This window comes from Ochlerotatus camptorhynchus, unplaced genomic scaffold, assembly GCF_037179485.1.
Source record: "Ochlerotatus camptorhynchus isolate MF236.1 unplaced genomic scaffold, CSIRO-AGI_Acam_v1.1 ptg000232l, whole genome shotgun sequence".
Taxonomy (NCBI): domain Eukaryota; kingdom Metazoa; phylum Arthropoda; class Insecta; order Diptera; family Culicidae; genus Ochlerotatus; species Ochlerotatus camptorhynchus.
The window spans coordinates 789,083-808,891 of NW_027040722.1; the positions used below are offsets into that span (position 1 = coordinate 789,083).

Here is a 19,809-nt window from a genome sequence, read left to right on the forward strand (position 1 = left end):
AACCAGTGCTGTTAAAAATCATTTCTTCTGCACCAACGAGCGAAAGTTGACTGTATTTTCTATAACAACATTAAACCAAACTGGAAAAATCTGGATGAGTTTAAAAGAAACTGGAAGATTGGCTGTTTGCCTGGATGCCTCTAAAAAAAACTGGAATTTTGACATCGCCATTCCACCCAAAAACAAAGGCTTGATTAGTAAAGTAATGCTAAGCATCTATGTCAGTACTCAGTTAGTGGAGGGATTGATCCGGAATTTCTTTCGAAGTAATTTAAAAACCTTAAAACGAATTTCAACATACGTTAGCTTCATCCACCAATTGTTCTTCAATATATATATGTATATTCTCATCCACAGATCCTCTTCAATATATAAACATCTAATAATTATCATATATAATTTTGTCTTCCATGTTGGGATTCCTTTTATCCGGGTCATATTTACAATATACATCGACAAACGTTTTAGTTTAGTTTTTTTTTTGTTTGATTTCTGTTTGTTCGCATTTTTATTGTTACACCTTTGTTGCCCATTAACATCGTCGCATAGGTTAAATTTAACACGATTTAAGTTTTCTGATTTTGGCTTCCTACTTTGTTCGCTAAAATTGGCCTCTGTTTCTCTCTGCGTGATATCGCAATTCCGAAGTTCGCTTTCTCTATCTTTCTCTCTTGATCTGCGCGTTTATTTGTTGGCTCTAGGATTTTCACCTTTTGCATGGCCTATAAATTCACATATAAAATATTCAGTTCCTTTGTGTGACGTTCATTTGTTTGTTTGTCTTTTATTTTTTTTTTGACTATTTCGGGTTTGAAAGATATCAAGATCTTCGGTGAAGCTAATATCAACTATTCTTTTGGATGATGCGATGATTGTGCTAGCAATGTAGGAAGAAAATGGAAACCGTTTTGCTTTTGCTCTGTCCAGTAGCTTTGTTGTAGTCGTAGAAAACCTTGTACGCATTAGTTTCAGATTTTGGTACTTCTATTTAGGTTAAGGTTCAGATTGCAAGCAAGTGGAGAAGATTTGCGTTTTTAATGGACTTCAAAGGACGGGAAGGGGTACAGAAGTTTTTTTTTTTTTCAGGGGTAGCGAAGTTCAAAACAGAACTATCGTGTCAAACGCTGCGTCTTCCCGTTGTTGATTGGTATTGTTAGTCGTAACAGTCATAGCTTCTTCGTGAACGTTTGACAAAGGTGAGTGATCAAAATTTAATGATCTTGAAGCGAAAGATAAATATCACAGCCCTAGTAGCATGCAAGTTGCTGTTCGGTTGAGAAAACCTGTATGTAACTTATAAAAAGTTCTAGTCCCAATCAAGTTATTGCAAATCTTGGCAAAATGAATGTGCTACATGCAAAAGATATTTCAAGAATCGATAATAGCTTTAAAGCTATCAAATTTATGGAAAATATTCCATTTTGTAAACCCTGCAATCACCTGACACTGCAGTGATTTAAAGAAAAATAAAAACGAATGGTCACTGCAGGAGCAAAGTTGTTGCAGAATGTGACAAATAAATGCAAAGACCAGTGTTGAGAAAATATAAAAAAAAAATCAAATTTAAATCTTCATGATGATCGCGCTTGATTTTCGAGGACAAATATCAACAAACAAAAAACAAGCTGTGATATCGTTGTTTCAAATATTAAGCTTTCAAAACTCACCAGCTACGATTTTCACCAAACTGTGGTGAGTTTGAGTTTCAAAATTTTTGGTTTACACCCGAACGCGACCCGAATCTTTCGTCAGTGCTGACGAGCTTGTGTCTTTGTGTCTTCCGTCGGAGAAGAGTAAAGAGAGAAAGCAATCAGTTCTGTCTCATTCTGAAAAAAAAAAACCGATGTGCAATGGAATCAATTTTGCTTCCAGTCAACTCTCAGCTACTATTTCACTACTCATCTCGCAGTATCAAAAGAGCTTGTAAAATCAATATCAAGCATGATATGTTGTTCCAATATCACGCGTGATATTGAGAGCATGAGAGTAAAAAAATAATATCTTTTTGGAAATGATTATGCCATCACTGGCAAGAACACAACCACCATCTGCTGTTATCGGAAGATGCTGACTGCTACAGGGTATCGGTGGTAGTATTCTGGTTGATCCTGACGAAAACTTATGAAGCATTCAGCAGATTATTTCTAGGGTCAGTGACTGTTTTTATCATTTACCATCCCACGCAAGGAGTAGCGCTTCAACCCAGGGCAGATGAATTCCGTTTGTTTTGAAAATCTTTGCTGGCACGTACAAGCGAAATGAACAAATGAGTTCATTACACGTCAAAGAATACGCGTTTCTTGATTATCCAACCTAAAATTGTCAAAATCAGGCGATCCTCAAAAGCAAAATCATCAAATTCATTGCTTATTTTGAATATAGTCAACCCCAGAGCCTAAAACCTCGATATTATCATCAATTCAGCAAGAGACAATAATTATTCAACGATCTGCATCTGTAAAAACCAACGCACTATATTTGTGTAAGATGAAAACAATTATTTTGCATTTGATCCATAAAATCATCCCCACCAAGATGAAGACGAATATTAATATTGATAACAACACAAGCAATAATGAACATCTAGCCACGAATGAAGGAAAACATATGTTGATTTCAATACTCACAGGTTGCCTTGATCGAGAACATTTGTTGTTATGCCAAAATTCCAATTCATGCAGATAGTTGGGTTTTCATTTTCAGCTAACTTGAGTGTAGAAGAAATGATTTTTATCAGCACTGTCCAGGGTTGTAATCAATATGCAAAGGCAATAGCAACGGACTTTCAATCAAAGCGGATAGACGCAGCATTCAATGGAATGTTTCTGTTTTTGTTCGTTGACTTGCAGATATTGCACGAACTGCGCTAAACGGAACTGTTCATCTTCATATGTATAATTTCTAGTTATATCGTACTCTACAATATAGTCAACAGCCATTTAGAAAGTTTGTTTTCTTATTAACTCCTCCGCATAACGCATAATAATTGTTCAACGTGTATCTATTTGTCAAAAAACTTAAAACTCAAGCTGCCATTAGCCGAAACACAGAAAACAAGCCGCGGCTGGAGCGCATAAATTTGAACACGTCGATAAAATTTGCCACATACTAACAGCTAACAGCGTTTACGTGTGGTAGTGGTGGTGATCGTGGTGGTGTGTAGATTCAACCGATTGCTGCCCCCCCGAAAAGGGATTACACATCTAACAGAAAGGAACAACAATTCTCTATACAGAATCTCTAAAATACATTCGGTAACACATAACAACAATGTGCCGACCCGATCGACGACAGCGGGTTCATGGGCGCATGATGGTGGTGTTGCGCCCAACAACGGCTGAGTGGTGGGGAGTGAAGAATACGGCAGCACCGAAGCCCGGGCAAAGCCAAGAAGGGCGGTGACGGGATGGAACGACGAGGATCAGCTGCTTCACTACAGCTGATCCTCGTCCTATAAGCCACAGTCGAAGCTTTCTCCCCACTCGCTGTAGCGGGAGTCCTGCTTCTGCAGCCGCTGTTGACAGGCCTCCAGATAGCTGTCCTGTATCCGGTACATTCCACTGTTTGCCTGGTACATCAACGTCTCCAGGATGCGTTCGTTTTTGATGGCCTTCGAGGGAAGCACGATTTTGATCAACTCCTGCGGTGAGATTCGGTGCAGTTTCAGGTCCCGCGCTAGCCGTTCCATGATGCAACGGAACTCGACCTTGGCGTCTATTTTGGCGGATGCTTTGGATTTCACCTGGAAAAGAAGAAGAGCAGCATGCGGTTAGTGCGAAGAGCTGTTTGACCGCTTGGTGGTCCCGAAGAAACGTGCTCAACTTTTTGGCTCAGCTCTGGTACTCTCTACTGTCCCAAGTTAATCGATGCACCCCTCGAAACATAGGAAAATCCACGAGCCCCTCATTTTATCTGTCAAACTTTCATAGCAAATCAAAACAAACATAGTGTAGTACTAGAAATTCGACTACACAGAAAAAAATTCTGAATTTTAACTATCGCGTAAAATCTTCCTTCGTTTAATTTTGAGCTATACTTGGCATAAACAGTGAAATTTTTTACAAGCTTGTATACAATATTGCTAATTTATGCGATATTGCGCTTAAATTTACCCTAAATATCGCGTAAATTTATGACAAATCTAGCGTTAATTTTATGTGCGCTATATCTCGCAGAAATTTACATGAATTTTTCGAACGGTGTAGAATGGGGTACGTTAATCGATTTGCTTGGGACCAATAGGCTAGTCAAGTAGTGAGCCAATTTAAAATCGTTAGTTTCGAATTGATTGTTGGTAATACCTTATGTTTGGCCCAGGCCAGCATTGCTTCAAACTTGCGAACTTCGGGTATTTCCAGGTTGCGACACATGATCATCTGGACCATGCTTTCGCTTAGGGTGAGAAACTCCGTCGTCTGAAATAGGGCATACGCTCGAGTCTCGACGAACGCCAGGATCATGTTAACCAGCTCCGAAGCGGACGTGTACCGCCAGTAGTAGTTCTCCAGCGCCGTCAACATCGGACAGACTGCGTCTATCCTTAGGAACTGTTTTGCGTGGTGGAAACAGGCTTGTAACAACTCAGGCAGATCGTAATGCTCCGCTGCGCAGATCAGCCCAGGGATCGATATGCAGGTCAACGGGCAACTTCCGGTATGAAGGTAGTCCAACAGCACTCGGAAGGTTTCCGGATCGAACTCGATGATCGTAAACTCAGTCTGTGCTAGCTTCGCACGATCGACTTTTTGCGCATCGGCACAGACGGACAGTCGAGGGACGGCCAGTTGGCCTGCATTGGCTTTGTTCTTGGAGCTGCTCTCTTTGCCATCTTTATCTGAAAGAGTTACAACATCGATTTACTTGAAATGGACCACCGGGGTGGAGTATACGAACCGGAACAGTCTTGCGAGGAAGCCCACTTTTTCTTATCGTCGACGTTGAGGTGCGATTGCTGCTTCCGTATTGAACGACCCCAGCCGGCGGTGATCGTTCCGAGCCGGGAGAAGGCTCGCTTGACCATCGGCGATGAGGGAACACTTTTCGGTCGAGGCGACTCTATGTCCGGCACTTGGAGGAAGTTGCTACTCTTGGGCCGTGGGTTTTGCGGGGAAAGAAGTGTCGGAGCTGGCCGGGCCAGTAGCTCCGCAACCGGCACCTGAGGTGATCCGAAACCGGTTTGGATGCCGTACAGCATTTCCTGAATTTGATGGGAAACATTATCGTTAATTTTGAACGACGCCATTAACCATGTTCAGATACCTGAAAGACACGACTTCTGACGCCGAGTATGGCGCGGACGCCGATGAAACGGGCCCGCTGCTTGGACTGCTGTCCTACTAGGAACACTACGTCGAAGAGTTGTGCGTTCTGAAGACACGACGGTTCCAAGTTTAAAAATACGCGTGTAAAATCTTTCGCTAATTGATCGTAGTCCTCGAACTGATCTCTAACCGAATCTAGCAACGGTGAAGAAGGCCTCATGTGTCCTGAAATGGCAACGGGCAAGATGCAAAAGTGCCGGTTAGTACAAAACCTGCTTCGTCGAACAACCCGAAAGAACGTCTACAAACGGGGGAACATCTACGGCGGATGGGTTGCGGGATCTTGTTGCATTTCGGAAGATATTCGTTTTCGACTTTTCCTCCCCCAGGAACGACCCGAGTTCTTTGCCAATATATTTGGGGAACAGTTAATCAGACGCCGAAAATGAGGTATTTATACGTTCGACATTATTCGTTCATAGCACTTCGGTCCACATTGCAAAACTGTGCCCCTGAGTTGTGTATTGAGCGAGCAGCAGTTTGAAACAACAGTTTTTGTGCCTTCCCTTTCTTCCAGGGGATAGGTGAAGACACTCAACTCAAACAAGAACTGAAGTGTATTTGTTCAGTCAACAAAGGCAGTATATCTCGGGAGCTGCTGCAAAGCTCGGCTTGGTCCGTTCACCCACGCCCCATTCCCATCCGATTCGACCACCCATCATATATGGTCGGTGGACGGTGGCAACGTGGCAGGCACTTTCACACTGCGAACCAATAACAATGGCAACAACTGCGAAAGCCAAACAAAGCAAATAAAACACTAATATAGCGAAACAATAGCGAGCGTACACTCGAGAGTGTGAGAGCCTGAAAACTGAAAAGATGGGAAAACAAAAGGGGAATAGAAAAATGACGGAGAAACGGAAAATCGTTTATGGAAAATGTACGGGCATACACTTTGGGAGTTTGGTGGGGAATTCAATAATTCATATTATAGGAAGGAAGGGAAGTGGACTAAGTTTGCCGTATTGAGGAGAAGGACGCAGAGCGTTTCAAAGCAGCTGGAAAGTGGAGTTTCTTTTGTCATTCGTGGAATAATATATAAGGTAGCTGCTTCAAATTTCCACTAGACCACCCCGATGTATGTCCATTCAATACTGTTATTTAATTTTTTTTTTGAAAACGATTGGAATTAAGCAATCGAGCGTTTATTATTTTTAATTTTAAGATCCGCAAAGATTGCCAAAATCTCCGAATTTGAAAATATGAATAAGTTACTCTTCAGAATTATGAAAGTGTTTCGTGGCCCACCGAGGCCAAGTATACAGATAAGTAGAGATTTCAAAGCTCGATGGGAAATGTGAGGAATTCTTTGGAATATTTAATTGGAATTATGATGAATATTCAAAGGGATAATTTAAAAGTAATTCTGTGGTGAATTCAGGGGAACTCGAAGGATAATACCGGATTAATTATGAGGAGAATTATTAGGGATTCGAATTCTACTTATATTTCAAAATTAATTATGTGAAGAAATTTAAGGATTCCTTTAACATGTAAAGGCGCCGAGATGAGTCTAAGGTAGAAAGACTTGTATGTAAAGCTTATTCATAATTATAACAATAATAATTTAAAGGAGAATTCGCAAGGAATTCAGCGGAGAGAACCAAAGAAATTAGATTTCCAAAATAATCTTAAGGACAGTTCTACGAGGAATCTGAGGATAGTTTAATTTGATTTTTTTTTATGAAGACTGCAATTCCACGCCAAATGACAAATGGATAAGACTCAACCGTTTACGATTTCCAGGAAACTTTGCGTTATTTTGTTTCTCATGGGTGAATGAGTTAATTGAGTTAATGACATTTGAGCAAAAATTATTTTAGTGTGCATCTCGTAAAAATGCTCAAAATGGTGCTTTCGATAGTTTTAGATAGATAGATCACAGCACAAAAACGTCACTTGCGATCAAAATCACATCTCAAACAAAGTTTTAGGAATTCCATGAAATATAGTGACGCTGACATATTTTTAAACTATTTTGCGTAAAAAAATACCGATAAAGTGTTAAACAGAAATAACCTTTTCAATAATTTTAAATTTTTTCATTGAGAAGCTTATTGCTAACTTTTGTGAAATGTTCGTATTAGACACTTAAAAATTGAAGAAAATTTGAATACGATAATATTTGGTCATATTTTTACACCTTTTTAGAAACAGAACTTTTGTAATTTTTGCACAGAAAGCTATTTTATTCATGATACAGACAAGATTCCGGTTAATAGGGGCCGTACTATAGGGTCTGGGACAAACTCTTATTGTAGAGTAATTTGAAGAGATAACTTCCTGGTGTATTCTGAAAAGTTATTAACAAGATAGTTGACCACCTCTTGGGAAAATTCAACATCCGGAAAGACACAAGTTGGGTCCTCCGGTGGACCCGGATTATCCGTAAAAGTAGTAAATTCATGAAACTGATCCTAGAGGTACGTGGTTTTTTTTTCTAAACCACTCATATACGTCTTTTAAGAATTAATTTAGAATTGTGACCCGAATATGAATCCAGGGGAACGTTCCAAGTATCCAACAAGCCCGCTTATTCGACTTTTTGCAATATAAGGCTGATACACGGCTAACATAGGGCATGCTAAGCTTTATATTAGCCACATTTGGGATGTAATGGTCCTACGGAGATCCGAAACATTCGTACAAGTGGTATATTGATGAAAGTGATCCTAGAGCTTCACGGGTTTTTCAACACCACTCATAAACGTCTTATCAGAAATAATTTAGAGTAGTGACTGGAATATGGACCCAAGGGACCACAGGATGGTCCTCCGGAATATCCGGAATATCTGTAAAAGTAGTCAATTAATAAAACTGATCCTAGAGCTCCTTTTTTTTCGAAACCACTCATAGACGTCTTGTCAGAATGAATTTAAAGTTGTGACTGGAATATGAAAACCCTGGGGACCATGTAATGGTCCTCTGGAAGATCCGGAACATCAATTAAAGTGGTCAATTAATGAAACTGATCCTCGACTTCCAAGTTCTTCTTCGAAACCCCTCATAAATGAATTAGAAGTTGTTACAGGAATTTGGACTCTGGGAGCCACGAGATCCGGAACAATGATAAAAGGGATCAATTGGGTTGTTTAAATGCGAAAAAACATACCGATTTTTAAACATCATCTGATAGAGCTTTGTTCATCTCGATTTTTAAATCATTTTTTTAATCGCTGACACTACATCCAAAGATGAATACTAAGATGAAACTGTCGGAAGAAAAACTTTCTATTTTAGTGTCTTCTTTCACGGTCCCTTTCATCCAATGAGAACCCCCCGCATTCAAGGTAATTTTGTGGTTTTGCTGCCCCCTCGGAAGAGATGAAATTTTGCGCTCATTTTTATCAAAACAATCACACCAAAACCAGAGATGTCCCATTTTTTAATTACTCGATTAACAACTAATCGATTATTTTTTGTTCGCTGTGCTGCCATTTTTCCACCAATGAGAGTGCAGCACATGTTTGAAACGATCGGTGATGATCCTGTGGAGATGTTAATGCTTATATCGGCATGATCTAACCGATTATAAATAGTTTACTTTTCGGTTCGTTAATCGATTAAACGATTATTCGAATGAAAATCGGACATCACTAGATGAATGTGAAACGTCATTTCAAATATAAGGCCGTTCATAAATAATGATACAATTTGAAAGGGACCGGGACTAATCACAAATTACGTCTCCATGGTAACTGAAATAAACACGAGTGACGAATGTTCACCGGTTGCTACATCTATTCGTTAACAGCTCACTCCCATACAAAGTTCCAACAAGGGGCGCTATGATGGTGATTATTGCTAATGTAGTCATACTTATTTAGAGTAGTTCCAGTGTACAAAAGTTAATGAAATTTTGGATTTCGGTTCCAATTTTTATGAAGATAACGAATATGTACCCCTAAACAACCCAATTCTCGAAACTGATCCTAGAGCTCCGTGTTTTTTTTCTAAACACAGACATGACACTGGCACAAACGATCGAAATGGCTCGTTCTTTGGAAACCATCGAGAAACATCGAAAGAATTTGCAGAAAAACGAAAATGTGAATGAAATTTCTGGATCCAAGGGTGTTTGTTTTCGTTGTGGCTATTCGTTGCATTACGCTAACGACGACGAGTGTTTGCCCCGCGACAAGAAATGTGAAAAATGTCATCTGCTTGGACACTTCAAGAGGTGCTGCAAGACGAAGGGAGCCCAAATTCAAAACAATTCCAAGTCACAACGGAAGAACAAAGTGCGGCAAATTGCGAAAGAGGATTCGGAACGCGAAGAAGATTCATACGACGAAGACGACTCATGTGACGATGAGGAACAAAGTGTTAATTACGTTTTCGCAGTAACTTCGGACGGTGAAGATAAAGTTTCTTGCAAGGTGGGAGGAATTAAACCTAAATGGATGGTGGACTCTGGTGCAGGCGTCAATGTGATCAGTCAGTCTGCGTGGGAGTACTTGAAAAGTCAAAAAGTGTAGGTCCAATACCAAACAGACAAAATTAAGAAGAAGTTGTTAGCATATGGGAACAACAAGCTGAACGTGTTGGGTATGTTTGTAGCTGACATCGCAACGAAACAGTCTTCTGTGAGTGATAAGATCTTCGTCGTCAAGGAATCTGGATTCAACCTACTAGGACAAAGAGCAGCAACCGATTTGGGAATACTGTAAATCAACACTTCTATTTGCGCTGTTCAGCCGGAAACGGCAAGGATTGGGAAATTGAAATGAGTGGTGGTGTCAATTCAGATAGACCCTGCGGTGAAACCAGTTCAGCAGACGCAAAATCGTATTCCAATTCCACTGCAACCGAAAGTCGAGCAGGAGATAGCCAGATTACTAGAACAGGATGTAATCGAAAGAGCCCCACGTGATTCTCCGTGGATCTCACGAATCGTCGTTTGACCAAAGCTAGGTAACAACGATGAAATTCACCGGTGTGTCGACATGCGCCATGCTAACAAAGCGATTGTGCCGCAGCATCATCCACTGTCAACCTTTGATGAAATCGTCCCCCATCTACACAACTGCAAGCTGTTTTCCAAAATCGACCTTAACAAGGCTTTTCATCAGCTCGAGTTAGCAGAAGATTCACGATCGATTACTACCTTCGCTACGCACGATGGATACTATCGATACAAGCGCCTGACCTTTGGAATTAATTGTGCTTCCGAAGTGTTCCAAAGCGTAGTGGAGCGAGTGTTGGCCGGGATTCCAATCATTGATCGACAATGTATTGGTGTTCGGACCGGACAAGGCAAGTCATGACAGAGCGTTGAAAGCTGTGATGGAAAGGCTGGAGGAGAGTGGACTAACCGTCAACATACAGAAATGTGAGTTTTCAAAATCTGAAGTGAAGTTTATGGGACATCAGCTAAGCAACAAAGGCATTCGTCCGGCAGGCGAGAAAGTAGATGCAATCCGCAAGTTCCGTAATCCTGAATCCGTGGAAGAACTTCGAAGCTTCTTAGGACTAATCAACTATCTCGGTAAGTTCATCCCTAACTTATCATCTCTGACTGCTCCGTTGAGGGAACTACTGTGCAAGGAAAAGCGATTCAAATGGGAACCCAAACATACTTTGGCTTTCGAAAAAATCAAGGATGAAGTTGCCAATCCACGGAATCTTGGGTATTATTCGCCACACGATGAAACCATTTTGATCGCTGATGCTAGCTCCGTGGGTTTGGGAGCCGTCTTACTCCAAGAGAAGCAGGGACGAAAAAGAGCTATTGGCTACATTAGTAAGGGATTGTCTCCAGCGGAACAAGCTTCCCTACAAACAATTTTAGTTGCAGACTAGCTTATACAGGCAAAAATTAGCTGTATAAGCCAATTTTTGGCTGTATAAGCTAATCTGCAGCTAAAATTGTTAGTTGGGTTACGCACAGAACGAAAGGGAAGCATTAGCCTTGGTATGGGTGACGGAAAGGCTCGAAGCGTATCTCAGAGGATTAGAATTCAAACTAATCACTGACCATGAACCACTGAAAGTTATGTTTGGGACAAATCGTAAACAGACTTGAAATACTAACAGAAAAGTCCAGCTGAGAAAACGATTTTCTGGAGACATAACTTAATGATTTTTTTTTTCAAAAGAACTCATCCAATGTCGAACTTCCCCAACTGAAATTAGCAAACGACAAAATCTATCAGTTAATCAAAGATCTGGAATTCCGTCGAAAAATTTCAATCACCACCCCAGCAGCGTTCAAGCATCCAAACTTCTATTGTGTGCTATCGACGTCATCGGCGCCGATTCCATGTGCGTCGATTTGATGTGATTATTTTTTTTAATTCTTCATTAAGCAGATTTTTAGCCTATGGCTAGTTGATTTCCGGAGAAAGGAAAGGCCTCAGAGTGAGTAACCTCAAAATACATGGTATATTAACATTTTGTAAGTAACTTTAATTGCTGGCTCTTCAACTTATATGGAAAAAATAACAATATATAAAACAGTGAAACAGAGGAACAACAGAAAACAAAATGATTTAAAACAAGCTACAAGCGAATAATCCAAACAAAACAGAGCTCAGCAGGCATGGGTCCAATAGGGGAAATCCATCCAGCTGAGATGTCCCGACTGCAGAAAGAAATTCATTTTATACCAAGTGGTAGATTTTGGCTTCTTTTATCAAGGTTACTACCCGAGTAGCACACTTTCATCACAATAAGTTACAGCAACTTTTTATGATTGAAATAAGTCGTATATAAGTTTCTACAATTGATTTGTGACAAGCGTGCTACTGAGGCCGGAGTATCATTCCCGAGCAGATCGCTGATGCTGGAAGTAAGGCAGAGTGACTCCCGAAGGGCAGGATGTGTTCGACGGTGTAGGGTACCCCACAGATGATACAGCTTCAGGGGAACGGCAGGCCACCATAGTTATAGTAGAGTTTGGTGTGGCCGGTCCGAAGCCGCGAAATCACACGTTGATCCCTCAGGTTGTCCAGTTCACTCCATGGTTCAGTTGACCCTGACTTTGCGGATGACCAGTTGACTTTGCGGATGAAGGCAGTTCTGTTGCGGAACCACTCGGCCTCCCATGAATGGTCCGCATGATCCACCTTGTCGGTGAGTCTGGGACCCGATGTCCCGGCTCCGGCAAGGTGATCAGCAGACTCGTTACCTGGCACTCCGCAGTGTCCGGGAATTCATGTGTACACGGTGTTCGGTGGGCGTACTTGATAATCGCCTGGATCCATGGGTGTTTTGGTGCTCCGAGGTGATCACTTGAACGACGCTGTGTGAGTTGGTTATGATAAGTATCGGTTTGCTGGCTGGGGTCGTAGCTGCACGGAAAATCGCTGCAGCCTCGGCCGAGAAAACCGAGCACTGTGGAGGAAGACTGCTGCTTTCAGCTATACCGTCTCCGAAAATCCCGATACCTACTCCGTTTGTCGATCGGGAGCCGTCGGTGTACCGGTGTATGTGGTCGGCATAGTTGAACCCAAGTAACTCGGCGACCGATCTGCGCAAAATTACGGATGTATCCCCTGCTTTGAAGCGATTCTTGATCCGATTGTCCAATTGGATTCGTGAAGAGTGCCAACTTTTCTCTGCATGCCAATGGACTTTGGCCACTAGGGGGAGGTCGATGTCGGCGGCCGTGCGGAGGACTCTGTTCACCTCGTCGAGGAGAAAGATCCTGTTGTTTCCGGAGGTCTTGGCGGAAAGGGCGGCGGCTTTTATGGCAATATTTGCGTTTAAGCAGAACCGGAAAGGAAGAAGACCCGCTTCGATGCATGCGGCGTCTGCTGGAGTGGATGGCAGGAGACCATATATGATGCGGATGTAGCTGTTGTAGAGGGCCTGTTCATAAACTACGTAGACAGTTTTTTGGGATTCTTGATCCCCCCTCCCCCTGCGTAGACAATTGTCCATACAAAAATTTTAAAATTTGTATGGGCCGTGGATAATTGTCAACCCCCCCCCCCCCATAAACTGTCTACGTAGGTTCTAACCAGCTTCTCGGAAGCGATACAAGTAATTTTCGTCCCGTAAAGCAACCTACCTGTCGATATGGATTGGTGAGGCCTAGAGATCGTTTTAACGAGGTTGAGTCTACTGCGGCAGTCCTTTTTTACCTGTTGGAAGATGTGATTAAATATTGGGCAGGTGAAAAGCTCCGGAGGCCAGAAATATACCGTCTGGTGATTGTAGTGCTGTCAGTTCCATCAACTTCAGTCACGGTGGAAAGGACGTTCAGCGCATTAAAGCTCATTCTTACCGACCACCGCCAACGTTTAGGTGACAAGAGTACACAGGACCTAATGATCCTGAAATTGAATCCTGACATGATCCCAGAAGTAGCGTTGATGTTGCGTGAAACGTTTAAATTTAAATGTATACTTTTTACTGGGAATGAACCCGACACTTTCATTTTGAATCCTTTATGAGAGCTCTTTTCTATCGCAACACTAAATAAGATATGAAAGTAAAATTCCTCACGTGTTTTCATGAAATCTATCACGTCTTACATTTTCACCTTCAGAATGGCGGCGGACGTCGATTTTCCACTTCTATTCATCCAGCCCATTCCATAGATACCCATATTGCATGGGTTTAGAAGCACATACGCTGCACGCTATGCCTGAAGGCACTTTTTTTGCAACATTCATGTACCTCAGTTTTTTCATCACAGGAGGTTAGAATGGATCTTAACAATCAAATCAATGATGGTTTGAAAATATTTCATCTTGGGTTTTTTGAGAAAAAGTATTTTGAAGTATACTTAGTCGTTTATGAAGGCGTATATGGACTATTGACGATACAAGACTGTTACGGATCGAAACAAATACAGCTGAATATGTTTGTTGGAGATTAAGGTAGTCAAAATACTTCGTTTCAATGGTACAGTAAGATTTCGTCTTCGGTACCGGAAGATGTCGTAACTTTGTCGTGAACTCATAATGTTTAAAATGATAAAATAATTTACAATGGTTTACTCTCTAAATTTACCATAATTATCAGTTCCATCGTTTCATCCATTCTTATCAATGCTCACATAAATATCTAAAGAGAATAATAAAAAAAAACTTGGAGCTGCCAAGATAAGGAGATTACTTCAAATGAGCACTACTATACGATAACACCGCTTTCATCAAGTTTTTGCCGTATTTGAAATTATTTTCCACTGCTTTATAGATACTCCTTGTTTGGGAAAAATCATTTTGAACAGCTTCGTTTGATTTTTCCGTGAACCAGGCTAAGACTTTTCCTGTACTCTTGCAAAAATCTATTATGTGATATTTTACACTATTGAATTTTGGGGCTACCGGAAGGTTTCGGTAGACCAACTTTCACAAAAAAGACCTATGCACTCATCCATGAGTTCATCACCAAAACAGTGTCTCATCATGGCATCCATATTATCCAAAACCATTAGCTGATGATCATCACTCTCTAATGCTTTTGGAAACAAAGTGATCCTTACTTTCATCTGCCAACTCGGAGCGATTCTGAAGTTTCCGGTTTTCACTACATGCATGACGTTCCCCAGGTTCTTTTGCGTCAGAAATGATTTCAAGGGGTAGGTCACTCAGTACATAGTGTCGAAATTAGATTCGGCACAGCTTGGGCACATCCATCGGCACGATCTCGTAGGCATTGGATTGTTGTAAATAAATTAGGAGCACTGACGGACAACTGTCATTGAAGTTGTTCACAACATAACGTGCTGTTTACTGTATATTCAGGAAAATACTCTAATTGAATATACCAGAGGAACTCAGACCAGTAGTTCACTTCTTGGTTCACTTATAGATCTTAATACGAAATGTAGGTTCTAGACAGGGCTCAAGAGAAAGAGGCAGTTAATCAGTACCCATTAGTACCCTTAATTCAAATAATGCTGCAACTCACACAAAACAAACTACAGAAGTCATATTCATCATCCTTTTCTATAGCCGGTACCCAACAACGTACCCAACCGGTTCCAACTCTTTCCGACCGCTGATAGACCGTTGCTTTTCACATAACGAAAAACTAAGTTTCTAGTCTGCCTTTGAGCGCATTATAAAACCCTAAAACACAGGACTTTTATTATCCTATGAACACAAAACACCAAAATTTCACACACCCGCCACTTCCCAACATTCAAGGCGTCAGAAATACCGAGTTGCCGGGATGGGTATTTTACAAACAACCGCAGCTTACTCTATGACCGGCAAAAATCGGCACACCTGCGGCACACTGACAAAAAAGATGACCCAAGATTGGTGTTTGGAGTGACCTACCCCTTGCATGATTTACACATTTTTATGAATTTGTTTTTTTTAATGTGGTGCTTTTTACTTATAAACATCTACACACTCGCGCAATTCGACAGTCAACATGGTTTAAACGTCTTGTTAACATCTATTTCTGGATATTTATGACCCTCAATTTTCATAAACTGATCGATTTGTTTATACTGGTAAACGGCATTGTAACATGCGTGAGCCGTATTCAGGATATTTTGTAGGTGGCAAACTCTCATTTTTTACGCCCTTCCACCCTGGGGGGAGGTGACTGTCAAATACGAACAATCATCGCCTACCTCGCATAAATGTTTCCAAGCGACAACAAAGCCATAAGCAACGATGGTTTGTTGATGTTTGGAACCAAATTCCCATATGGCAAATCAATGAGCGTAAACAGGTGAGGCCTAGTAAATTTGTGGTCTCTTTTGTTCTCCGGCTGATTAAATGGATGCAGTTAGTTTGACGTCACACTCCTTCAACCGTTTAAACAGCGGGAGAACGAAAGAGATAACAAATTCACTGAGCCTTACATATTTACAACTCTTTGATGGACTTTCAGTATGCCGATTTGACAGCACATCCCGCCCCTGCTGCCACCCTGCTCATGCCGTTGATCACATTTCATAAAGGAAGTGTAAAAGAGAAAGAGATATCGTAACAAATTCTCTCTGTCATACCTGTTTTCTAAGACATGGAGTGGGAGTTATTCCACCAACGACCCGATGAGACAGCTTATTGAAGTTAAATACATTCAAATTCATATCCCTGTTCGTTTGGATTTTCATTGATTTCGTTGAACTTCGATGAAATTCTTCAATTTTTTCTGATGTTCTTAGAACTTTTTTTTAAGTTCTTAGAACGTCTCTGAGTCTCGTGAGTCGTAGAACTTATCAGAAGGACATTGAACTCCCCTGAAGCTCACAAAACGTCCCTGAAGTTGGCAGAATTTTCCTGGAGTTTATAGAGCTTCTCTGAAGATCGAAGCACATCTTTAAAGTTTGAAGAATTTTCCTGAACTGAGATCAATGAACTTCTCTGAAGGTTGTTAAACTTCTCTGATTCTTTTGAGGAAATCCTTAAATCCACTACAGTTCCCTATAGTTAGCAGAATTTCCTAGAAAGTCGCTGAGCCTTCTTGAAAGTTTCCTTAGACAAAATATGGGAACTGCAATGAAGCTCTAGCAATTCTGTAGTAATTAAAGGTGAAGGCTACCTAAACTCACTGGACAAGGGCAGCTAACATCATGTGAGTTTCATTCCTGTATTATCGGCATTATCTGTAAACCGATTTTCAAACAACTTCGTCATGGGTTCCAAAAACCCAAACTAATTTTCCTCCCCTTAGGGTTGTAAATGCCAACTTTGTCACCAGCTGAGTACGGGACACAAATATTTCAGATACCTACTATCTCCTTTATTGCACTGTCCTGCTCGTTTATTTCTCTTTTATTCTTATAAGGGAAGAGAAATTAAACAAGAAGTTGTTCCAGCAGCAAATATTAATTGATTTTGCGCAAAGTCGACGTAATCAATACGGATCTTACTTGAGATTCAAAGAGAACTCTTCAATGCCATTTGGATTAATTCAATCAACGTTTGAAGATGATTTAATTGCATTTGTTCAATTCACAATAGTTTTGTATCGTCAATAGCCCATAAACGCCTTCGTAATTGGCGTTGTAAACTTCCAAACTCTTTTTCTCAAAAAAACCCTAGATGAAATATATTCAAACCTGTATATTCACACCATCCTGTGAAGAAAAAACTGAGGTACAAGTATGTTGTAAAAAAAAGTGCCTTCAGACATAGCGTACGCTGTCCAGAGGCCACCATATTGGATTTTGGTCCACCATCTTGGATTCCAAAATGGCTGCGGATGTCGGTTTCTTACTTTGACTGTAATACCAAGGTATTGATTTTCCATTCGATGATTTTGTTATCTCACAATCAGCTGAGGTTACAATCAGCCGTGATTTTCTGTTAGCGATTTTGCTGATCTCAAGATCAGCAGTGATTTTCGACCGTTCCCGATTTTTGATTTTTTGGATTTTTCCCATCACTGGTCTTGTCAGAATGAATTCGGATTATTGACCGGAATATAGACGCTGGAGACCACGGGATGGTCCACTAGAAGATCCGCAAAATTGTAACAAAAATGTGAATCATTGTCGATAACAAACAATTATGCAAAGTTTCATGCAAATCGGAGAAGGTCGAGAGTCATCATTTTGCAGGGAACTGCTCTATGGTTATCCTTCACAAATTGGTGCACAGTGTCTCTGGTAGAATAACATAATAATAAAAAAAAAATCAGTATCGCTGAAACACTCACCACCAATAGTCGAAATCTTAGGTGCCCCTCTTTCATTTGGGGCTAGTTTCAAAATGTTCTTTTATTTTTCTGAATTCATTTATTTATCAAGGCTCAAATGCGGACGCTTTATGGAGCCGAAATTCATTTTACTTTTTACAACGTTTCTTAACACTAGAGTTAGAATAAGAGGTGTCCAAATACTCGTGGCTTACTCTAAGTTGTGGGCAACAATCTATTAACAGATAGGGAAGGGATCAAGGAAAAGATACACAAGGTTGCGATTGATATGTTTATCTCCACCGCCGCTGAATGGCTGTTTTTAAACGATTGATAGTGATAGACTGAGCTCTTGATTTCTCTCGAGATGAGTGATGGTTGCTTATAACTGTAATGAAACATAAAAAGATGGGCTTGGGAAGGGACAACGATGAGAGAACAGATATTAAAATTGATACACGAACAGACAAAATTCTACCAACTCTCAAACGTTAGTAATTTTAAACGTCAAAGTTGATGATCGACGAAAGCAAGACGAAAGAAGCTAGTTGCTTCAAAAGAGTTTTCAACATTAAAATCATCAAAACAAAATGTTTCTCATGGAGTCATACACATTCAATATTTTGAGAATGCCATCCACAATTCCAGAAAACGTGAACATGGCTTCATGTTGTCCTGGCTTTGGAACTGGAACATCTGGAGTCTTGGAAGGACCTGGAAGTCACGGAAAGTCCCTATCAAAATCAAATGTTTTGCAACCCGGTGAAGGGGCTTTCGGAACATTACCACTGCTTCCTGGTTTCTTCAAAATGACGAGGGGCCTCGATTCAAAATGTTCTATCGATTGTGATTTTTCCATAATTTTTTTAAGCTTTAATGAGCTTAATCATGTTTGGGCGTGATTTACACTAAGGGCAATACGAAAAAATAAACATTTATCGAGAACATTTTTGTACAAGTCTCATGTGAGAGGGGCGAGCCTAAGCCTTCGTTTGGTGGGTGTTTCAGCGATACTTTTCTTCTAGAGACACCGTAGGTGAACTGTGGATTTGCCATTGTTTATAACCTATTTCAATTAAAAATATTTCATCCATTTTAATGCAATTGCATAAGCACATTCAGTTAATCGACGCTTCAAGGGAAAACAGCTTAAAATCACGATATGTTAAGAAACCCTCCATGAATGATTTTGATTTTCACAGAGAATACGTAGAATGACCAACTCTATCGACTGGAATACACGTAATTGATGAACATTTATTGTCGATAATAACGATCACAGGGACACAGTGGTACCTATATCGAAGAGTTAAGCTAACCTAAATGTACCATCATTCTGATAATGTATAATATTTTCGCAAGATTAACAGCAAAGCAATGCGTTCCCTGAACTGATCCCAAATACCATTTCATAAGTAATACAAAGCAAGAAGCACGACAGGACACATTATACTACAAGGCAGAAAGTATGCTAGCTATTAGCACGAAAGAGATTAGAATCCAACAACACGATTACGTTAAAAGCTTGATCTAAATCTACAGAATCACTAACTGGCTAGCCAGACGAAAACAAGCATCGACTCCTTTTGTGCCGCACAAGCAGTTTACAGTTTTGAAGTAAAGTTTTTAGTTGAGATAAAGTTATAGACGCAGTTGTAAAAGAGGCATTCAGTATCGTGGAAGTTGTGGTCATAGAGGTATGGTGTCCTTACCTAAAGAAAAAAGATACACAGCGCTTGCAAAGTGCATCATACCGAGCTTGTGTATCAATTTTGCTAGGTTGGTGTTGACTATGGATTTTTTTAGTTAATAAGTTCAAATGATTGAGCAATAGCCAATAAGTTGATTTAATTTTGATAGAGAATATCGTAGAACCAATTATCAGTCGCATACAAGAGAAGATAATTTTAATAAAATTTTGTTGTAGGTG

The 19,809-nt window shown here is 40.5% G+C and overlaps 1 protein-coding gene across 3 annotated transcripts in view; it reads right to left on the reverse strand.

Moving 5' to 3' along the window:
• Positions 1–2,052: 2,052 nt before the first annotated feature.
• The window catches only part of rsh (radish), a 622,246-nt gene continuing 604,489 nt past the window's right edge, over positions 2,053–19,809 (reverse strand). For all 3 annotated transcript variants that reach the window (XM_065225626.1, XM_065225625.1, XM_065225627.1), the window contains 4 exons: positions 5,260–5,486; positions 4,894–5,197; positions 4,302–4,834; positions 2,053–3,742 (listed from right to left, as the gene is read on the reverse strand). In XM_065225626.1, coding sequence (XP_065081698.1) covers positions 3,452–3,742; positions 4,302–4,834; positions 4,894–5,197; positions 5,260–5,486 — 1,355 coding nt within the window. In that variant the 3' untranslated portion in view covers positions 2,053–3,451. The remainder of the gene's footprint in view (positions 3,743–4,301; positions 4,835–4,893; positions 5,198–5,259; positions 5,487–19,809) is intronic.